The sequence below is a fragment of the Portunus trituberculatus genome, chromosome 8, assembly GCF_017591435.1.
Source record: "Portunus trituberculatus isolate SZX2019 chromosome 8, ASM1759143v1, whole genome shotgun sequence".
In the NCBI taxonomy this organism is placed as follows: Eukaryota; Metazoa; Arthropoda; class Malacostraca; order Decapoda; family Portunidae; genus Portunus; species Portunus trituberculatus.
The window spans coordinates 3,467,597-3,491,375 of NC_059262.1; the positions used below are offsets into that span (position 1 = coordinate 3,467,597).

At 40.3% G+C, this 23,779-nt stretch overlaps 1 protein-coding gene across 8 annotated transcripts in view; it reads left to right on the forward strand.

Annotated features, from left to right (window-relative positions):
- The window catches only part of LOC123499279 (PC-esterase domain-containing protein 1A-like), a 50,784-nt gene that overhangs the window by 11,762 nt on the left and 15,243 nt on the right, over positions 1-23,779 (forward strand). For 3 of the 8 annotated variants that reach the window (XM_045247110.1, XM_045247101.1, XM_045247117.1), the window contains 11 exons: positions 1,606-1,783; positions 4,546-4,631; positions 7,402-7,485; positions 7,885-8,027; positions 8,134-8,287; positions 8,963-9,090; positions 11,770-11,843; positions 17,365-17,468; positions 18,359-18,476; positions 18,608-18,945; positions 21,847-21,919. In XM_045247110.1, coding sequence (XP_045103045.1) covers positions 1,708-1,783; positions 4,546-4,631; positions 7,402-7,485; positions 7,885-8,027; positions 8,134-8,287; positions 8,963-9,090; positions 11,770-11,843; positions 17,365-17,468; positions 18,359-18,476; positions 18,608-18,762 — 1,122 coding nt within the window. In that variant the 5' untranslated portion in view covers positions 1,606-1,707 and the 3' untranslated portion in view covers positions 18,763-18,945; positions 21,847-21,919. Of the gene's footprint in view, positions 1-980; positions 1,184-1,218; positions 1,368-1,605; positions 1,784-4,545; positions 4,632-7,401; positions 7,486-7,884; positions 8,028-8,133; positions 8,288-8,962; positions 9,091-11,769; positions 11,844-17,364; positions 17,469-18,358; positions 18,477-18,607; positions 18,946-21,846; positions 21,931-23,779 lie in introns of those variants that run through there. The other 5 variants (XM_045247083.1, XM_045247126.1, XM_045247094.1 and 2 more) reach the window with 5 other exon arrangements.

The window sequence follows — 23,779 nt, forward strand, 5'->3', positions numbered from 1 at the left end:
TTTTCTCTCGCTTTATGTTGCCCTTGGCCAGCTTTCCCGGGTTCCCTCCTCCCTCTTGCATGCAAAGAATAGGAGGAACACTTTTAGGAGCCTATAGTGTTAGGTTATTAAAATTAATGCATTATTATTAGGAAAAAACAACCTTAAGAACCCGATTAGTGATAGAATACTAAAATTTCTGCTTGATTAATTGGACAAATCACACGAGAGGCTAGTGAGAGATTGATACGATTTCTGCACGAATAAAAAGAGAAACACTTCAGAACCCAGCTGAGTATCTCTGAGGTCTTTGGAAATAATCATAGTGAAGAAAAAAAAAAAAACGGATAATGAATAACCGTGATTTATAAGCGATGCATTATTAACTGGAAGACGCCGACAGAGGCCACTATGCTTATAACTTATATGAAACCTGCCTGCTTTTATTTGCATTTATAATCGTTATTCATAAGTCTTGTAATGTTTTTAACAGCTCGTGTAAGTGGTTGAGTGGTAATAATGGTAATGGTGGCGGTGGTGGTGGCGGGGTAAAGTGGACGGGGGGGACAGCAAGAAAAGGAATACATTTAGTCGTTTCTCATATTAATTGCGATGAGAACTAAAAATATCAATAGTGAAAATGACAAGGCTATATAGTGGTCGGCGAGGGGAGGGAGGGGGAGGGGAGGGGAATGGGAGGGAGAGAACAATAATTAATGGTTGACACTTTTCCATCATAATTAATAGTCAATGAGAAGTAAAATATATCAGTTATTATTATTTTAATAGGGAAAGATGGGATTTTCTTGCTCGGTGGTTTTGGTGATTGTGGCGGTGGTGATGGTAGTGGTGGTGGTGGTGGTGATGGGGAGGGTAGAGGTGGTGGGGGTTGTGGGAGGAGGAGGAGGAGGAGGAGGAGAAAGAAAAGGGTGGTGTACTATACACTAAATACGAGGATTTATGTCATATTTATAGCCAAATCCAACTGGAAATACTGTCGATGGTGATTTTTAGAATAGTAAAAAATAAAATTCACGCTGATTAAATTTTATGAACCGTGTATCTTTTTGAAGTTGTTAAAGCTCAGTGCCACAAATCAAGTGACACGTTAATAGACCTCCAGCTGAGAGGAGAGGAGGATGCGCGGCGCTGTGCTCTGCACTGGTGCTTGAAGCTTTAGATCGCATTGAAGTCTAGTTGACAGGTAAGCTTTCACACATTGAGTTATGCCGTGACTTGCACGGGAGCAGGTAGGCCATGAGGGATGCAGGGAGACAGCTGTGGTGGGTGTCAGGCTGTCAGGTGGTGTGTGTGGTGGTGTGGTGCGGCACCATGTTGCATCTGGGAATGACTGAAGGCAGCCTGCACTGACACACCATTCTGTAAACGTAAGGACATGTTGGTAGTATTGAGAGAGTGTAGCGTGTGTTAGATAATGATAAAGACAGGAAAGAGAGGAGCGGGTGTTGTGTTAGCCGCACCATAACACTTAACACGCAATTCACATCTTGACCATCTTTGCCCTGTCAAAAGGAAGGTGAACTTCGTCATAATGGTGTAGGCTTTAGTGTGCGGCAAGTGTGTGCGTGATATGTATACTAGCAAAGAAATAATTGTGACCTCCAGTGGCGAGGAACAAGGTAAACCGTGAGCAGCAGGCTTCAGGAAGAGGAAGCAGGGACGCAAGCTGGAAGACACGAAGACCAGCCGGAGGGCGCCGTGGCCACGATGGCTGACGTGTTCTCCATGAATGACGCAAGGAACCTCCTCGCCAACAAGTTTGTTCTTCTCATTGGAGATTCAAGTGAGTGTTGTGACCTTTTAGTGGGTGGAACTTGTGTGCGTGCGTACGTGTGCGAGAGATGGGCGTGGATTCCTTTGAAATATTGGCGTCGGGAACATGAGGCGAGTGTAGCTATAGCAAATAATATTTGAAAAAGCACAGATCCATAATGTCACTATCAGTACAGAATAGGAATTAAGTTATCTCACTATTTACAATTCTCATCGTTTCCTAGTTCACATGACAATTAAAATCATCTGCAGTAACCACATCAAAGTTTTTCTTAACTACTTCCTTTAAGATTCTTAAAACATTCACCAACATATCATCGTGCTCAACCCTTTCCCAAGCATTGCTCTTTAGAGGTACGTACACTCCAACATAATTTACATTTTTACCCAAGACTATTACCTGTAAAATCACAGAATTTCCTTCACTTCCTCCAAGTGCTTTAACTCCTACCTCCTCCAAGTGCTTTAACTCCTACCTCCTCCAAGTGCTTTAACTCCTACCTCCTCTAAGTGCTTTAACTCCTTCTTATAGTCAAAATCATAACTCCTCAATCTTCTTTAATTCTTCTATTTCTCATCCACACTTCAGACATGCCACCACCAACATCAGGAATCACCTTTCCACTTTGTTTCAGTCAGTATCATAACATCTGGCTTAATTCTACCCAGCAACTCATTAATTTCCACCATCGAAGACAGCATTCCATCAACATTTGTATACAATACTTTACTTTATTTCCTGGAAGGTTTTTCTTTAACATTTTCATGTCTCACTTTCCTGTAACATTGACTCTTTTCCTCCTCTGTTCTGTTATATTTTTGCTTGACCTCATTTATCATTTCTTCTCTTTTAGTCCTCTCTGCTTCATCAAGATCCCTGTTTATCCAGACATTGCCAAATTCTTCATCACCAGACAACCTCCATGACCTATTTAAGACCAGCTCTGCCTGGGCCTAGATTGCAAACCTGATTTTAACCGGTCTAACTTTATTAGCCTCAAATTTACCAATTCTGAAGAAATCCTCCATCTGTTGTACCTCATCTGTATCTTCTCCAGCCACCTTCCTTATTTATTTATTCAATGTAGCTACCTATTCTTTTCCTTTTCCTCTTTCCTTTCTATTTACTACATTTTCTTTTTAGACCAAATACAACAACCTGTTTATACTTCTCCACAGTATTTCTAACTAGTTTCTCTTCCTTGATAGCTTTAATCACTTTCTGCCTCAAATCTTGTTCATCCTTCAGCTCCTCAATAATCTTTTTTTCAAAGACTACTACTCCTCTTATTACAAACAGTAATCCACTGATTTTTATGCTCCTCAACACTTTTCATGCTCTCTTTTAATTTTATCTTTACCTTTTTACACTATTTCCTCACTTGTCTTGATGTAATCCTTCAGGTTTTGATTCTCGGCCTTTAATTTAACATTAGCGTCCTTCACCAAGGTCAATTTGGCTTCCACATCTGTTAACCTCTCAATAACTTTAACCTGGTTCAATTATTGCACCTTAATTTGTTCCAACAACTTTCCAACAACCCTTTCCAGTTCAATAACTCTTCTTCCTTGAAGCCTAATTTTCAAATCACTCGATATAATGCCATCATCATTATCATCAAAACCATGGAAACTAACATTCATAGGCGTAAGAACCCCTGACAGAGTAGGTGAAGCCTCAGCCATTTGTAAACAAAGCCAGCTGGTGCTGAATAACACTTAATACATAATTTACTGCACTAATATTACCTCCACTCCCTTTTATACCACTACTAGGCGGTCCAGCATCCACTCTTCTTCTGTCTGCTGTCGCCAGTGTTTGCTAGACGTAGAACTGCTGCGACATTCACTCAGCCCTGACCCGATGACGAAAACAAAATACCTTCTAGCCGACACGGCTGCTTGGCTGTGTGTGTGTGTGTGTGTGTGTGTGTGTGTGTGTGTATGTGTATGTGTGTGTGTTTAAGGTGTAGCATTTATGTGTGCATATGTGTGAAGTTTAGCTGTGTGTGTGTGTGAGGTTTAATGAGTCCAGATATTGAGCATGGCATTGAAGAGGTTACTGTATATGTGTATACAGGTACATACACCTAACCCTCCATTATCGTGTGAAAATTGGTGCCTAAAACACTGTGCAATAGCGGAAAATGCGATAACGGAAGTGAAGAATAAATAGAAAATAAATAAATTGGTGCCTCGACCCAAAAATTTTCCTAAAAACCAGCTCTGAGCAACAAAATTCCACGTGCGAGGCTGAGTGGTGGTAGTGGTGGTGGCGATGGTGGTGGTTGTGAGCAAAGTGACCAGAACCAATCAGCTCCCGTATTCATGTCACATGACGTGAATACACAGCGACGATTGGCTGCTGGTTCCTCCTCCTCATGACCATCATCTTTCTCCCCCTCCACCTCCTCCTCCCCCATCTAAACATTCGTCAGTGTGTGGTAGGGATATGGGTAGTACTACTACTTCTATTACTACTACTACTACTATTACTAAGGGTGTGCGATAACGACTTTCCAGATGCGCTAAAACTGAATTTTGCAGATTTTCATAAGTGCACGATAATGCGTTAAAGCGATAACGGAGGGGTAGGTGTATACTGTAATATAATATTCTCTCTCTCTCTCTCTCTCTCTCTCTCTCTCTCTCTCTCTCTCTCTCTCTCTCTCTCTCTCTCTCTCTCTCTCTCTCTCTCTCTCTCTCTCTCTTGAGGGCAAGGCCTTGCTATGTATGTACATAACTGGTGTTCTCTTCCCATTGGTGTGTCAGACATGAGGGGCATGTACAAGGACCTACTGTGCCTCCTTCACCAGGGCACCATAACACCAGAGAGCATCCTGCGCCGGGGTAGTGAGGTGGGTAGCCGCTGTGCTAAAACAAAATTGTACTGACTTGTAAGGTGTGGCCAATAATTGTTGTGACAGTGCCATTTTTTTACTTGCTTTGTTTACTTGCTGTAGTTTAGGGGCTATGGTGGTCCACTGCTCCTCCCAAACCTTGAATCCCTACCTTTTAGGGCCACCTGGTCTGGTATGGCATTAGAAGTTTGGCATCTGGCAGTTTAGCATGGCACTTCAGGCTCATCTGGCACTGACCATGATGATTTGTCCAGGCCAGACTTGAATTTATCCGCCAGGCTTCTATAGTCTTTTTGGTGTCAGCTGAGTACAGGCATTCCTGATGAGCTGTGCTGCCTCGTCTCCACAGGACCAGTTATCATTGTAAAACATTCTCTCTCTCTCTCTCTCTCTCTCTCTCTCTCTCTCTCTCTCTCTCTCTCTCTCTCTCTCTCTCTCTCTCTCTCTCTCTCTCTCATTATGCCATTAAATGTTACTGTAGAGTATGTTATATGATTTTCACTAAATGAATATTTGTATCCTTTGACAAGTGCTGTTCCTGTTCACCTTAAAGTCCAATTCCCTCTATTTCACCTCATTATAGTGTTCACTTACCTTGAAACACGCGCGCGCACACACCCGGTAGCTCAGTGGTTAGAGCGCTGGCTTCACAAGCCAGAGGACCGGGGTTCGATTCCCCAGCCGGGTGGAGATATTTGGGTGTGTCTCCTTTCACATGTAGCCCCTGTTCACCTAGCAGTGAGTAGGTACGGGATGTAAATCAGGAGTTGTGACCTTGTTGTCCCGGAGTGTGGTGTGTGCCTGGTCTCAGGCCTATCCGAAGATCGGAAATAATGAGCTCTGAGCTCGTTCCGTAGGGTAACGTCTGGCTGTCTCGTCAGAGACTGCAGCAGATCAAACAGTGAAACACACACGCGGACACATGCTCGTTCCGTAGGGTAACGTCTGGCTGTCTCGTCAGAGACTGCAGCAGATCAAACAGTGAATCACACACACACACACACACCACATAGCTTGCAACCAATTTTCTGAAGTCACCAGACTCAAACTTTCTTCAACAAGAGGTTGCAGGTCAGCCATTTTTAATATGTTTTGTTTTGCAAGGTAACACTTTACTTGAGTCTAGAGAAGGTCAATAGGGTTGTATTGGCAGTGGGAAGATGGCAGCCTTACAACACTGTGGCCTTTGTCTTGAGCAAGTGTATTTGTCACATATTTCTTGGAAGTGCCACTGGCCATTTTCATGGCAAGCTCATACAGTTCTGCCTTGACTAAGTCTGGACTGGGTTGAGCTGCTTTCTTGATCAGCCAATCCATCATTTCTGCTCTCCTCTATGATGTGTTTGACACTTACTCAAGGAGCACAGAGTGGTAGCAAGGCATTATCCATAATGATGATGGAGTGGGGTGTGATGTTTGGCAACAGTGGTGTTGTGAAGAATTCTTGAAATACAGCTGCATTCATCTGGTGATGATAATCTCCATTGTTTTTGGCTCAGAAAACTAATTTCATGCTTTTGATGAATCATCTTTTGTTTGTGTGCAGAATGAAGAGATGACCTCCTTTCCTAGTAGGTGGCTACACTCATGTTGCTTGTGGGGATGCTTTGCTGATCCACCATTTTCTAACTGTAATTCTGGATCACCCAGGTCTCATCCAGGTACACATTGTTGTGGAATGGCTGCTTCAGCTTACATGTTTGTCGTAAAAAAATGGACTCGGGTTGCTACAACATCACTTCTCTCCGAAAATTTCCTTCCTTCCTTGGCATACCATAGAAGGAAATCACTTCTTTTAGTTCATCCTTTATTTTGGGAAGAGTAGGGATTACCTTTCGTTAATAAAATCCCAAGCCGATTTGCCTTCGTACATGCCCGTCAAAATCATCCTGGTTTGTTATGGTTGCTCTTTGTCTCTTTGTTTGTGATTCTGTTGAGAAGTGAGTTGTGCAAACTTGATTGTGGGTAGAACAGATTTACTGCAGTCATTTCACTGATATTGGTGGCTTTAGGTGTTGGAGCTATTGCTCTAGAGAGTGCAATACGTAATAATAATAATAGGACTTCTATTGCCTTTTTTTTTCTCTCGGGTGTGAAGAACATGGGAGCGCTTTGGAATTGCATCTGTTGTGGACGATGGCCAGCGAGGGAAGTTGTAGAGGCTGACCACCCCTCTCTCTGTTCTGAGTGACCTGACCCTAACGATAAGCATCCCAGCTGCTCTCGACCTAAATGACAACGCTTCACAGCTGTGTTGTTTAATGTTGTGATAGTTATATAGAACCCAGACTATTGTCTTAAAACCTGAGCCTTGAGTAGCACAGCAAGTTTGGTAGGATAAATCATCCACACTTGATACCTGCGTTTCAATAAAAAATTCAAAAGAGCTGACATATTCAAGAGGAACTGTGATGTGGCAGCATAACTGTGTTCAGCCAACACCCAAATGTTCTTATGAGAATGAAACAACCGTAGTGATGCTTCTGGCTTATAATAGTCACGCGGGAGGCAACGCTTGTGGAGCAGGAGTGCTGTGACCAGGCATAGTTTTAAGGGTTTGCTTTGTCTCTAATTGAATGTCTTTACCCCATCACTGAGATTCCATAGGTGGTAGCATCAGCAGTAGTAGTAGTGGTGGTAGTGGTAGAGTAACCATATTTGAGGTGCCTGTGTTGGTTTATTTACTTTTTTTCTTTTTCAGATATTGTTACTCTTTATATTGATATGTTTTTGAATGCACTGTGTGGGTTTACTTACTATTTTACAGGTGGCACCACAGTATGGCGATGAGATGCTTAAGATGGCTAGCCTGAGGATGGGACGCAGCTACTTTGAAGTTCGCCAGTGCAAGGTGACGGCAGTTTGTTTACTTTGAATTGAACCCTGTTATTCATGTTTTGCTAATCTTTTATCCTTCTAATTAATTGTTAAGACGTTTTTGTTACCTTTTTGTATTTGTTTGTCTTTCTTTGCCTTCTTTGCTTGGTCTTGTGTAGGTTTGCATATTATTATGATTTATGTTGCTGTTTTTTTTTAGTACGTAATGGATAGATTCTCATTATATCATCTCCTTTTCCCACATTTTTTTTCTAAATGCAACTGCCTTCCCCTCCTCTCTTTCTATATATCTTCCATTCTCTTGCCCTTAATCCTCACTCCACCTTAATTAGAATATTCTAACACCTGTGCCACCTCCTGTGACTGCCACTCTCTAGCTTGTTCTAACACTCTTCACTGTGCCGTCTTACAGAAGAAAGATTTGTGGCTGCGCTTCATCTTTGTGACACAGGTTGCTGCTCCCACTCTGATGAAGGAACTGAAGAGCATAGAGGAAGGCAAACTGCCCCCTCCTGACATTGTTGTGGTGAACTCCTGCCTGTGGGACATTACAAGGTGTGTGGTGGTGAAGCGTGAATGAAGTAGTAATGATTTATCTCCCACCACATGTCGCTGGAGCTACAAATAGGTGACACGCGGTGGTTGACGTTTACCTTTACAGATGGGGCCCAGAGCAGGAGGACCAGTACAAACAAAATGTGGCAAATCTATTTCACCGCCTACAGTGCTTGCTGCCCCCTGCATCTCTGGTGGTGTGGTTGGCCTCCCTGCCCGTCGCCACAGAGAGGGTGAAGGGTGGTGTATTCATCCAGCAGGTGATGCGGGAGGCGAGGAGGGAGAGGAAGGGGGAGGTGTGGAGGAAAGGAAAGGAAAATGGGGTGTGGAGGGAAGGAAAGGAAGGTGAGGTATGGAAGAAAGAAAAGGAAGCGTGAAGTGTGGAGGGAAGGAAAGGAAGGGGAAGATGTAGAGGGAAGGAAAGGAAGGAGGAGGTGTTGAAAGAAGGAAAGGAAGGTGGGATGTGAAGGGAAAGAAAGTAAAGGGGAGGTGTGGCAAGAATGGAAGTGAAGGAAAGGAAATAGGGCGAATGAAGGAATGTAAGAGGGAGGTGTGTAGCTGTGATGAGTTAGGAGTGGTGGTGGCATGGAGGGAAAGGAAGGGTAAAGAGTGGCACGGCTATGAAGGGAAAGCAAATGGCAGGTTAATCTTTTGTTAGTGAAGGAAAGGAGGAAGACCGTTTGGTAGTTTAGGGTTTTTAAGGTGTTACTTTGTTTCCTTTGTGTTCTTTTGTGTATTGTCTTGAGTGGACATTTTAGTTATGGTTATGTTGCTGTTTCTTGTTCCTTGCTATGTTATCAATTCCTTTCACTGCTTTCTCTAATTCTACAATTCCCTTACACTTCTGTTACACTGTGTGGTGGTAATGGGTGTGTTTTTTCCTTGCATGGCTGTGGTTCCCCTGCTGGTGGTGGTGGTGTGGACCATGGTGGCAGATTGAGTTTATGAAGCACAGCATGCGATTCATGTTGCTGGAAGCCAACATGTGTGTCCACAACCTGTGTCAGGCATTTGGCTTCAGCTTCCTTGACCTCCATTACTACATGCAGTACCAACTCAGCAGGTGAGGACAAGCAACCCTACACACACACACACACACACACACACACACACACACACACACACACACACACACACACACACACACACACACACACACACACACACACACACACACACACACACACACACACACACACACACACACACACACACACACACACACACACACACACACACACACACACACACACACACACACACACACACACACACACACACACACACACACACACACACACACACACACACACACACACACACACACACACACACACACACACACACACACACACACACACACACACACACACACACACACACACACACACACACACACACACACACACACACACACACACACACACACACACAACACACACACACACACACACACACACACACACACACACACACACACACACACACACACACACCGCGTAGTGTAGTGGTTAGCATGCTGGACTCACAATCGAGAGGGCCGGGTTCGAATCCCGGTAAGCGGCGAGGCAAATGGGCAAGCCTCTTAATGTGTGGGGTGTGTTCACCTAGCAGTAAATAGGTACGGGATTGTGGCCTTGCATTCCCGGTGTGTGGAGTGTGGTGTGGTCTCAGTCCTACTCGAAGATCGGTCTATGAGCTCTGAGCTCGCTCCATAATGGGGAAGACTGGCTGGGTGACCAGCAGACGACCGAGGTGAATTACACACACACACACACACACACACACACACACACACACACACACACACACACACACACACACACACACACACACACACACACATGTGTAATGAGGGAGTAAAGAGATATGTTCCCAAAGACAGAGCAAAAGAGAGCAAATACGTGGTATAATGCTTTATATGCAAAAGCTAAAAAAAAATGTAAGGATGCAGCTTGGAAAAAATTAAGGAAGCAACGGAATGAAGCAAATACGGAGCAGTATAAAGAGGCACAAAGCCGTCATGTCATATGATGTATGAGGCCCTCCATGCTAGACAGTCGTAAGGAACACCAAGTTAAAACGCCAGAAAACGCACCCAAAGTTGTACAATTTTTGGGCCAGACAGTTGTAAGGGACACCAATTTAAAACGCCAGAAAACGCACCCAAAGTTGTAAAATTTTTCAAAATCAGTAACTCGGTAATCTTTGCTGATAGAAACAAACGTATTCAAACGGAAATAATCTTTTGATTATCATCTATTACCTCAGTATAAAATTTTTGCTAAAAATTTTGAATGATTTCCCAAAATTAACCTTGAATGCATTTTCTGTAACAAAATGGCATGTAAAGTACACAATAAAAAGGATTAATATTATAGCTTTATCATTTTCACTATAAACCAAGAAAAATAACATCATTATAGAGTATTGTAACCAGGTGTAAGCACACTGGCGCTCCTTCTTCCCTCCCCGGGCCAGCCTCGCATGCTATTGGCTGGCGGGCGGTGATGTCAGATGTAAGCAAAGAGCGTGAGTGGCTGGGGACCAAGGGTTGTCCTTCACTACTGTCTGGCGCAAGAGCACGAGATTTTTGCTCTCGTGTAGTCTTGCTATAAGGGGCAAAATAGCCTATAAGAACTTGTGCCAGATAGTTGTAAGAGACATGGGATGACGGGGAAGGCTGGAAGATACCGCTGGCAGCCTTAACTCCAATTTGATGGGTTTGTACCTTACGACTGTCTGGCACGGAGGGCCTCATATATGATATGATGTAGGTCATATTATGACCTACATTCTGAGAGATCTCTTACAGTATACAGAGAAAAAAACCCACACCATCTTATCAGAACACAGCCATGACACAGTATCCGCTTCTCAGACGTCATGAGCACTACCAGGAGTGTACTATGCTGTCCAACTCTCTAATGCAAGAGTTAACTAGTACTCGCAGTCATTCATACCTTTCGCTGGTAAACTCGGTAACTCCCTGTCTGCTTCTGTATTTCAATCTTCCTAATGACTTGATTTCTTTTAAGGGGAAGGTTTCAAGACATTTGTCCCTTTTTTTTTTTTTTTTTTTTTTTTTTTTTTTTTTTTTTTTTTTGCTTATATATATATATATATATATATATATATATATATATATATATATATATATATATATATATATATATATATATATATATATATATATATATATATATATATATATATATATATATATATATATATATATATATATATATATATATATATATATATATATATATATATATATATATATATATATATATATATATATATATATATATATATATATATATATATATATATATATATATATATATATATATATATATATATATATATATATATATATATATATATATATATATATATATATATATATATATATATATATATATATGCAGTAAGAAGGATTAAATTTGACAAATGGTACTTTAAACCCTCGCAATGCACTATGTTGAGCTCATGGGACATTTAAACAGTATCTACGTTATTTTTTATGTTTGTAGGATGCATTTATATCCAGTTTGGAAAATTGATATATGAAAGGTCATTCAATTTTTTTTTTAGGGGGATGAGCATGGCCTTAATTTTGCTACACGATGGTTTGCTGTATTATGGAATTTTCAGGAACATACTTCAATCGGATCAAGGATTAGCAGCATTCATTAAACTTCAGTAAATATGTGCTAATTGTTCTTCTCCTTCTTAGACGAACTAACGATGGACTGCACTGGGAGCCGCCTGCTGTTCGATACATGGTCAACTTACTCCTGACACACATCAGTTAGTCTTGTCTTGTTTGATTCCTCTCCATAGCAGAACAAATAAGTCACTTGGTGTTTTGCTGATGGACACTGTACCATTCATCACCATTGTCTTGGTGCAGTGAAGTACCCTAACACTGGTGCTATGGTCAGCCTCAGAGTATTGTTAATTGTAGTGCAGGGGAATGTCTACAGATTTATTGAATGCAGGAAAAATCATCAAAGTTAACCTTAGCAGGAATGGAAAGCTAGGAATTGTACCTTTTGTGTGTGTATTTACCTAGTTGTAGTTTTACAGGGCCTGGGCTTTACACTTGTGTGGCCCCGTCTCCATATCTACACTTATCCAATTTTTCTTTAAAGCTATGCACACTTTGCTGCCACCACTTCCTCACTCAAATTGTTCCAAGTCTCAACACATCTTTGCGGGAAACTATATTTTTTAACATCTGTCACACATCTCTCAGAATCAGTTTCTCTTTATCCACTTGATCCATTCTGTTAATCAATTTATAAACTTGTATCAGATCCCCTCTCTTCCTTCTCTGTTCCAGGATTGGTAGATTCGTAGCCTTTAGTCTCTCCTCATATGTCATCCATTCAATTTCTGGAACCATTCTTGTGGCCATTTTTTGTAGTCTCCAACTTCTTTGTGTTTCTTTTATGGGGAATCCACACAACTCCTGCATATTCCAATCTGGGTCTTATTATAGTACTTATCAATTTCTTCATCATTTCTTTGTCCATATAGTGAAATGCTAATCCAATATTCCTTAGCAAATTATATGTCTCTGAAAATTCTATCAGTATGGCTTACCGGTTGATTGTTTTCTTCCATCGTCACTCCCAAGTCCTTTTCTTTTTTTACTTTTTCTAGTTCTACTCTATCTCCCATCTTATAGATTCCCACTGGTCGTCTTTCACTCTTTCCTATTTCCATGACATGGCTTTTGTCCACATTGAATTCCATCTCCCATTTTTTTACTCCCATTTCCAGATCTTTTTGCTTTATAACTCGGCACAGTTTCGCATCGTCCGCAAACAGATTTATGTAGCTGTTCACTCCTTCTGGCATGTTGTTTATATATATGAGAAAAAGTATTGGCGCCAATATTGACCCTGTGGCACTCCGCTTTCTACTGCTCTCCACTTGGACTTCATATTTTTAACTACCATCCTTATTTCTCTCCCCCTCAAATAATTTTCCATCCATCTCAATGTGTTTTCTTTTAAGCCACCCTTCTCCTCTAACTTTCACAGTAATCTTTCATGGGGCACTTTATCAAATACCTTTTTTAAATCCAAATAAATACAGTGTGTGTGTGTGTGTGTGTGTGTGTGTGTGTGTGTGTGTGTGTGTATTTACCTAATTGTATTTACCTAATTGTAACATACGGGAAAAGAGCTATGCTCGTGTTGTCCCGTCTCCATATCTATTAATGTCCAGCTTTTTCTTAAAATCATGAATATTCCTTGCGTTGACCACTTCCACGTCTAAACTATTCCATGCTTCCACCCTTCTATGAGGGAAGCTATATTTTTTCACATCTCTCCTATAAGTGGCCATTTTAGTTTTTTCCCATGCCCTCTCGACATTCTTTCATTCCACATACACAGATCTTCCCTATCCATTTTTCCATGCCAATCATCACTCTGTATATTGCTATCAGGTCTCCCCTTTCTCTTCTGTTTTCCAGGGTCGGAAGTTGCATTCTTTTCAGTCTGTCTTCATAAGTCAAATCTCTTAAGTCAGGCACCATTTTGTTGCAGCCCTCTGTACTTTCTCTAGTTTCCTTATGTGTTTCTTTAAGTTCGGAGCCCACTGTATTGTTGCATATTCAAGCCTCGGTCTTATCATTGCAGTAATTATTTTCTTCATCATTTCTTCATCTAAATATACGAACGCCACTCTTATGTTCCTCAATAAGTTCAATACTTCTCCAATTATTTTGTTTATATGTCTCTCTGGCGATAGGTCATTGGTAATTGTCACCCCAAGGTCTTTTTCTTCATGACTGGTTTTATGTCTTCATTTCCTATCTTGTACATACTCCTGATTCTTCTTTCACTCTTGCCAAACTCTATTTTCTTGCATTTTGTCGTGTTGAACTCCATTTGCCATGTACAGCTCCATTTCCATATTCTGTCCAAGTCTTCCTGGAGTAGTTCGCAATCTTTGTCACATCTCACTTTTCTTAACAATTTTGCATCGTCTGCAAATAGGCTCACATAACTGGACACCCCATCCACCATGTCATTTATGTAGACCGCGAACATTACTGGTGCCAACACTGATCCCTGTGGAACTCCACTCTCCACCAAGCCCCATTCTGATGGTCTGTCCTTAATTATTGTTCTCATTTCTCTTCCTACCAAAAGTCTTCCATCCATTTTAGTAAACTGCCATGCACTCCTCCTACCATTTCAAGTTTCCAGATCAGTCTCCGGTGTGGTACCTTATCAAAGGCCTTTTTTAAATCCAGATATATTCCATCAGCCCAACCATCTCTTTCCTGTATTACATCTATCACCCTCGAATAGTAACATATCAGGTTTGTCGTGCATGAACGCCCTTTTCTAAAACCAAATTGACACTCACAAAGTATGTCATTTTTCTCCAAGAAGTCTGTCCATCTATTCTTCACCACCCTCTCACACATCTTAGCTACCACACTTGTAAGTGACACTGGTCTATAGTTCAATGGGTCTCTCTTGTTACCTGATTTATAGATTGGGACAATGTTAGCTCTTTTCCAGTCTTGGGGCACTACACCTTCCCTTAATGAGGCATCAATTACTTCACAAACTTTTTCTGCCAATTGCTCCCTGCATTCTCTTAAAATCCATCCTGATACCCCATCAGGTCCCACAGCTTTTCTCACTTCTAAACTCCCCATCATGTTCTTGATCTCCTCCACAGTTACTTGAAACTCCTTCATAATCCCTTTCTGTTCCATTACCAGTGGTTTGTCAAAAGCAGTCTCCTTTGTGAATACCTTCCGAAAGCATCCATTCATAGCCTCTGCCATTTCCTGGGATCTTCACTGCATACTCCATTTACTTCTAAACTTTCAATACTTTCTCTATTTTTGATGTTGTTGTTCACATGTCTGTAAAAAGCCTTGGTTGGTCTTTACATTTATCAATTATATCCTTTTCTTGTTTCTTTCTTTCTTCTCTTCTAATCAACACATATTCATTTCTTGCTCTTTTGTAACTTTCCCACTGCTTAATCCGTCTTTTCCTTCTCCACCTCTTCCATGCATCCTCTTTTCTTGTTCTAGCCTTTTCACATCTATCGTTAAACCAGTCCTGCTTTCCAACTTCTCTATGTTGTCTTATTGGTACAAATTTTTCTCACCTTCTTTGTATATTTTTATAAATTCCTTCCACTTTTCATTTGCTCCTTAGCACTCTTGAATTTCATCCAATTTGTCTCTTGAAAGAATTTCTTTAGGTTTCCAAAATCTGTCTTGGCATAATTCCATCTTCCCACTTTATATTCTTCATTTCTTCTAGATTTCTCTTCATCTATCACCTTGAACTCCAAAACTGCATGATCACTCTTTGCTAAAGGGCACTCCACCCTCATCTCCTCAATGACCATTGGCTCTGTACTAAAGACCAAGTCCAGTCTTGACGATGCTCCCTCTCCTCCAAACCTAGTATCTTCTTTGACCCACTGAGTTAACACATTTTCCATTGCCAGTGTCAATAGTGTATTTCCCCATGTTGTCTCTGATCCTTCCATTGACCAGTCCTCCCAACACACCTCTTTACAATTAAAATCTCCCATCATTATAGTTCGTTCACAGCCACCCAACATTTCTTCCAGACATGTTCCTGTATCACTTATCATTTCTTCATATTCCTGTACTGACCATGCATTTGTCTTAGGTGGTACGTACACCACTATGTAGTGCCTCTTTTTCCTTCATTAGTTTCTGCTCTGATCTTTAGCACTTCTGCCTTTCCCATACCTTCTTTCACTTGATCCACCTTTATATCTTTTTAACCAGCAACATCACTCCTCCTCCCATCTTACCTACTCTATTTCTTTTCCAAACATTATATTTCCTTCTCCAACCATCATCAGGTCTTCTCCTCTCTCAGTTTTGTTTCAGTAAGACCCACAATATCTGGGTTCTTGTCCCTCAAGTAATCGTTGAGTTCTAAAATCCCCGATATCACTCCATTTATGTTGGAATACATTACATTCCGCTCATATGTAAGTTTCTTTAGTCCTTTCTTGCTGTACTTTTCTGGGTTATGAACCACTTCCTCAGTCTCATATCCAAGATTCTCCAGAAAACTCTTTCTTCTCCTCTTCTGTCCTCTCTTCATTTTTTTTCAAAGCCTCCTTTCTCAACTCATTTAACATTTCTCTTTCCTTTTCACCGAGATCTCTTCTCAACCAAATCTTCCTTGTTGTTTCCTGCTGGGCTAGCCTCCATGACTTCTCCACCAATTCATCTACATCCTTTTGTGACTTAAGTTTGATTCTTATTGGCCTCATACCTTCTCTTGTGAACTTTCCAATTCTATGGAAGTCCTCTATTTCTTGTACTAGGTCTTTTCCTCCTCCTGCACCACATTAATGATATTATTTATCACCTTTTTATGTTTTCTCTCTCTCCATTTTACTCGGTGTCTTATCCTCCTCCACACCAAATATCACCACACATCTCTTTTGTCTACAGTTTCCCTCACCAATGTCTCATTTGACTTAATAACCTTCACCACTTTCTCAGCAATCTTCTCTTCTATGATCTGTTGATCTATAATTTCAGCAAGGCCCAAAGTTTTCTCCCAGACTCTTTGATTTCCTTTTCCAGACTTGCAACTTTGTAATTTACCTCCTTTCTTTCCACTTCCTGACTTTTTCCATTCAGCCTGCTTCTCCATCACTTTTCCTAGAGATTCTCCACATTTTTCGCAATTCACTTTAATTAGCTTAACTTCCTCTTTCAGTGCTTCATTTTCCTTCTTCATATCGGCACAGTCTTTCTTTACATTGTCATAACTCGTTTCCAGGCCCCCATACTTTTCAAACAGTTTTTCAATTTTACCTTCCAACTCCAGAATTTTCTTCACATAAGCGCTCTTCTCCATTATTCCTTGAAATCCTGTGAAGTCTGATTCATCTTTCGAGTTCACGGCCGCCATGTTGCTCAGATGTAAACAAACCAGCTGATGGCTCAAACGCAGGCTACAGTTTATATTTACCTTCCCTGGACATTATTTTGCTAATCAACAGTTAACATGACTATATGGAGACGGGACAAACATTACCAGCTCCTTTCCCACCTTGGTTACTCTTAGGCAATGGTAACTGTAGCATTAGAGATGATTGCTCTGGAGCTCAGCGACCACCTCCGCCATCGACGATGTGTGTGTGTGTGTGTGTGTGTGTGTGTTTGTGAGTGTGTGTGAGTGAGTGTGTGTGTTTGAGGTATCCCAAAAACATAGGAAGACAATACTATGAGCTTAGTATGTAGCCATAGTGTAAGATAAAGTAAGGTATGCATTTCTTCCTGCAGCACTGTCTTTTGATGAGGAGTTACCAGGTAACATTGCTAAACCCTTCCTGCTGCAGAAGCATGTCAAGGTGAAGGAGGCAGCCATGGAAAACACACACAGCAAGGTGAGAGAAGCACACAGGGTATGCTGTGTCATTCATTGAGTCATTGCTGTGCTACACACTAGTACAGGTAATTCTCGATTTATGCGATAGATGCGTTCCAAGAGGCATCGCATATATCAAAATTCGTGTAAAACAAACAGGTAATTCTTATAAGAAACAATAGATAATAGGGGGATGCAGGATGTGGTCCAAAAAAAATTTGTACAAAATACTTTATTTATTTGGCTAAATTAACATGTTTTTATTATTTACTATTCTAAATACTAGAAGTGTATTTAAAGTAAAGGGAAAAACAAGAAATAATAAGAGAAAACAACAACAAAAAATATGTAAACAACACTCACTGCGTCACTGCCTTCACCACTCACACCACAGTCGGTCACCATCTTCCTCTGAGCTTTACCACTTTATCAAAAATCCACTTATCAAAAATAACCCCACATGCAGAAGAAGATGAAGGACATTTGGGTCCATCGTGGTGAATTATAGGCAGATTGAAGAGATTCTGTCTGTACTCAGTGCTGGCAGACTGCAAATGAGGCACGAGAAGACCGGAGCTCCCACCTATCGGCCAGCTGCGGAACTCTCTGGTGCGCAGTTTGAAATTGCGTCTGGCACTCAATTTGAAAATGCAGTTGGGCCAAATCGCGTATAAGCAAACCGATCGCGCAAATTAAATTATAATATTTTTTTGGTTGCGTTGTAACAAAAATGCGTAAATTGAGTTACCTGTAGTTTTTTTATTTTTTTATTTTATTTTATTTATTTATTTTTTATTCATGTTCCTGTGGTGATTCTCTCTCTCTCTCTCTCTCTCTCTCTGGTGCAATATTTTTTATGTCAGAAACATTGTAATGTACAAAAGATTACACCTGTGTCATTGTTTGCAGATTTACTTGGATTCAAAAATAATGAAACACTTGGATAAGCTTGGGCTTCAAATGAAAAGAGTGACGGATAAAGTATCTTCCTCAGGAAGAAAGAAAGAGGAACCACAATGGAAGAGAGGTAGGTGTGCATCTATACATATGTTTGCTTGCCTGCCTGAGGTTCTAGTCACAGTTTTAGTGAAATACCAATTTTATGATGACTGAATGGTTCTGCTTTCACGTTCAAGATTAACTGCAATTTTCTGATAGTGATTGTGACGAGACAGCCTAGCAGGGCTAGGCACATCAACAACAACAAGTCAGCATCAGTAAAGCCTTCACAGAGCAGAGGCCACATCAAGTCCAGGATTAGCATGTTGTCAGACCACAGAGAAGATACAAGGAGTGTCCAGGAGGAGGAATAGATATGCAGCTGGATGAACCATCAGGCCAGTTTCTCAGTGATGGTGGTCCTTCAGGTTATGTGCAGAAACCACAGAGCTTGTTCAATAATGTCAACATTGCCTGGCAACTTCAGAGCTACAACCAGCAGCCTGCCGACTCACAGAGGCACGTAAACAATACATTCATGCCGTGGCATCAGCCAGGTCAGTATCACTTTAATCTTGCTCCTAATGAGTTTTGGAGAGATTACCCTGTGAATGTGTTTCCATGGAACCAGTAGTGTTAGGAATGCTGCACAGGTCACTGTCAATGCTGGCTGGTTTGCTTTCTCTAAGAGGTGCTCAGCTTGTGGCTGTTAATTTATTTTACTTGTCTTTTTATGTAGATGGATTAGTAACAAAGCTTTATGGTTAGAGTTAAATCCTTTTTTTACTTGACCTCAAATATTGAAAGACATTGCCTGACAAATTTTCAAGGTGGGATTGAAGTAAAGTAACAAGAAATTTTCAAGGTAGGATTGAAGTAAAGTAACAAGAAATGTGTGTGTTTAAAATAAGAAGAAATGTTTGGTGTTAAATTCCACTTGTGTAATTCATAGATGATTTCTACCTGCTGCCTTTAACCCGTTTGGCCTCTCCAGTCCACCAGGCAGCAGCCAACTGCTATGTAGGAAATTACTATTCATGATTTGGTTCTGGATAAAGTAGTCTATCCTTGAGTGTCTTGACAGAAGCTTGATCCTCTACAAGTCGTCTCTATGAATTTGTCTGCATTTCTGTGATACTCCAAAGTTAGACACAACAGTGTAGATATGTGGCAGTAGATGTCACTAACGGCTACATGTAATTGGCTGCTGCCTTGTGAACAGGAGAGGATGCAGAAATAACAATTGATAACCAGTACTAAATCTTAGTTGTATAAATTTTTATATAATGTGAGCTGAGCTATCAAAACTGTTTAGTGCCCAGCAACAACTGTATTGGCTATCCTGATTGGCTGTGGCCTTTCCTCACTCAACCATTCTTCCTCACCACATCTGCCTCAGAGCTGCATCATGTTTGCATGTTTGTATATTGCTATTGACATGTTTACCTTTTGCTGAAGACTGACTTTCGTTCATTGTTGATATGATTACACTATAGCATAGAGAGACTTTCCTTTGCAATGTAATGATTTATTTTAGTAATTAAAAGACTGAGAAATCATGATTGTAATAAACACTTAGAGAGTAAAATGTCATTGAACTGATCATATTTTTATGGTTTAGTCTTGTTGCAATGAGACAATCTTACACAAGGTGCACAGTTACTGCATTGTCCAATGGTGCCAAGTTGAATGGTCTGTCTTGAGCAAGAGATTGGTTATGGTGTGAAAAGTGTACTAACAGTGCTAAGATAATTGTGAGGGAGAAGACACTTGGTGAATGAGCGAAGGGTGCTGTCACTCAGGAAAACTGTTACAACACTGCCGAGGCACCACATCACACCTTGCTTGAACAGTTTTCTAGTCTTGACCGTGTGTCTTGGTCAAGTGGGATTCTGCTGTACCATCTCTTGTCTATTCTTTCATTGATTTTAACTTGAATCTGAGATGTTTCTGTAACTCGTCATTAATTAGCCTGTTCACAGTCAGCATCTTGACACCACAGTGCCAGATTTTGTAATTTTTGCTGGGAAATAAATACTTTGGGTTAAGTTTTACAAGCTTACACAGGTGTATCATTGCACATTCATGCTTCTGAAATTTAAGTCAATTAATCTCATGTCTGACAGCTTATGACATCATTTGAACCTCTATTCGTAATTTCAGATGACATTCTAAAAACACCTTATATTTGTATAAAGCGGTGGTGGCATAGTGGATAAGGTGGTGAAAATATATTTTGTCGCACTTAATTTTTTTAGTATAACTATATACTTGGCTCATGGTGGGTAAGCCATAACAACAACAACGTGCTGCTACCCGGCTCACAGGCTTGTGGCCTCGTCCCTCCTCAAAGACCCTTTACTATGTCGTATGTCTGCCAGCAATTTTTTTTTTTTTTTCTCTCTCCACTGATTACCTTTGTATTTTGGACATGACTGATTTCTGTTACTTTTCAACACAAAATGTATAAAACGAAATCAACATCCTTTTATTTTTATTGCTCTTACTGGAAAAAAAAAAAAAAAAAAAAAATTAAAGCTTTATCTTATATTGCAATTAAAGCCTTATCATGATGCACCAGTAAGAATAACATTTTAAGGGTTTTAAGGTTTTTAATTTTAAATACACCTGTGCAGCATTTCTTGTCGTATTTTTCCTGCACATTGGTTTCTAAATTAAGTAAGACACCCCTTGTCGTGGGAAATTGGAAAAAATAAATTCTTGCCGATAGGTGTCTACCATCCTAACTGTGAACAGGCTAATTGGTCTTCTGCAAACTAATAGATGCTGGCCTCTTCACAGTACAAATTTAAATTTTCTTCCCTATGTGTCTCCCTTATTTGTGCAATGTTTTCCTGTATTTTCCTTAGTTTGTACAATACTCAGTTCCATAATCTTGAACACAAGAAGTATGGTGGATTATAAATGTGTTTTTTTTGGGGATAGTGCAAGGTCAAAGATTTTCAGCATATTTGTTATTATAGTCATTAGAAATATTGATTTGTAATAGAGTTCTCTTGAACATGGTGGTATAATTTTAGTAAGGAAAGAAGGGAAAGTGGTAACATGTTGGTGGAAGACAACAGTGCCTCTGTACCTTGAGGAAAAAAATATATGTGGTGTTGTGCCTCTGTTCCCTCACACCAGTAGCTTCCATTAAAAAGCCTGGTACTACTACCCTTCTTTTTAACCTTGTCAAAAATCTAATACACACTTTATTGATAACTTATATCAGATCTGTCAAAAATATCAATATTTGCAGCATTATTTCGGTTATTCTTTTTGTCGAATTACTGCACAAGATAGAGGAAACAGAAGAAAATTATGTAGTGAGGCCAGCATGTGCAAAGCAGGAGACGGACTAACTGACTGAACCACATACCAATCAGTGACGAGTTTGCATATTTGTATAAACCACATTGTGTAACAATTGAGGTAATTCTTTTCTTTACATCAAGGATGGCGTGGACACAGCATGCTCCACACTGCCCTCTGCCCTTGCCATCCTCTTCACTCTGGAGGAAACTGATGGTGAGGTACAGGTACTCAGCCCGATAAGTCGCCTCTTGTGCTTTAATTAATTATATGTCTTGAAGAATAGTGTAACAGGTTAATATACATTTCATAAGAACTAGATTAGTGCACTATGAATTATATATACTTATTGCTTACAAAGGAAAGGAATAAGTTGCAGGTTGAGTCCTGAACATTTGTAATAAAAGAATATTTATGCACATTTCAGAACTTAGTGTAAGACCTTATACAAACATATTACTTTGCACTGAATTGCCTCCTCCAGTCGCCTCATACCAATGAGAATTGTCTGTGTGTGAGAAGAGTGTTATCAGTTTACCTGCTGGAAAACAAGCTGGATATATTGAAGTCCAGTCCTGATGGCTCCAGGTGCTGGGTTGTATTCACACATAGCAAGGTGACTGTGGCACTTGTAACAAAGATACATTAATCTGCACTAAGACCAGCTTTATGAAAATTACCCAAGTTGAATTTCGTTTAAGGTGATTTTTGCTTTTTTTATATTCACCATTAATTTCCTTCTCAATTACATTCATTAGCATTGTATACTATGGAAAAATGTAATTGCATGCATTGTGGAATGCCACTAACAACTTTGAAAAATTACCAACCTTGCTAAAAGTGAGTGTACACTGGAGGCAAGTCATTAGGACTAACAGGCCGCTGGAGTTTACAAAAATGAATGATATGATAGCCTGCACTAATATTATACTAAAATGGATGATGGAGAGATTAAGACTGAGCCACAAGTTTGCTGCAGCAATCAGTGTACAAACTACACACAATATGCACGCTAAGTCTTGACACCACAGGGCCCACATCATTTCTTTGTGGCAAATGGAGGAGGCTCGTAAGTACCTTCTCTTTCATTTACCACTAAAAGGAATGACGTGGGCCCCCTGGCATTAAGACTTACTGTGCATACTGTTTGTATATAACACCAAGATAAAAAAAAGTTGCTACCTACACACACATTACACCAACATGAAAGTTTGTAACATTCAGCACATATAGGAGACTGTAGGTTTGAAATGAACAGGTTTGGAAACTTTATCACAGTAGTAACAAATAAGGCACTTATGCCAAGGCTGGAAAAGTATCACAATGTTGAGCCTCTCTTGGAACCTGTACCTACAAAAATAAATATACAACTAGTGCTACTCAGAAACTCCTAGGGTCTCTGGTGTCTGACCTGTCTGAGACACAGGCTCACAAGGGTTGCTAACCACTTTATTATATAAATGGTATTACTTCAAAATAACATAATCTGCATATTTTTGTACAATGCTAGATTATTCTATAACTAGTTTGTGTATTGCAGTACAATTTGTTTTGGAAACTGAGCTATTCAAACATTCAGCAAAAAATTCAGACTTTTGGACTAAGTATAAGGATTCCCCTAACCTTTTTTTTTTTTTTAGAAAACCACATGACTTGTAGCTTACTTGGCTCCTCAGGTCACACAGCTTACAATGTGACCAAGAGCTCATTCAGAGCTAGCTGCGGTGGCGAGTGGACGTGTTGTGTGTGCGCTCCGTTTTTGGCTGTGGTTTTTATAGTTAGCGAGTGGTGTTTGTGCTTGGTGTCTGTGTGTGGTGCTTTTGAGTGTTAGTGAAGTGAAAGTGTGTCCTGCAAGTGTTAGATTAGAGTGAAACAGTGGTTAGAATCAGTGTTTGTGAGTTAAAAGTATTTTGGTAGAGCGAGGAGACTAGGCTTGTAACTCAAGTTGACCTTGAAAGAGGATTAGTTGACCTCACTTAGGCCCCCCCACCACCGCGGTTCCCCCACCCTGCCGTCACCAAGTATTTTTATTTGTTTGTGAGTTAACAGATTGTAAGTTAGTATGGCGGTAGCTAC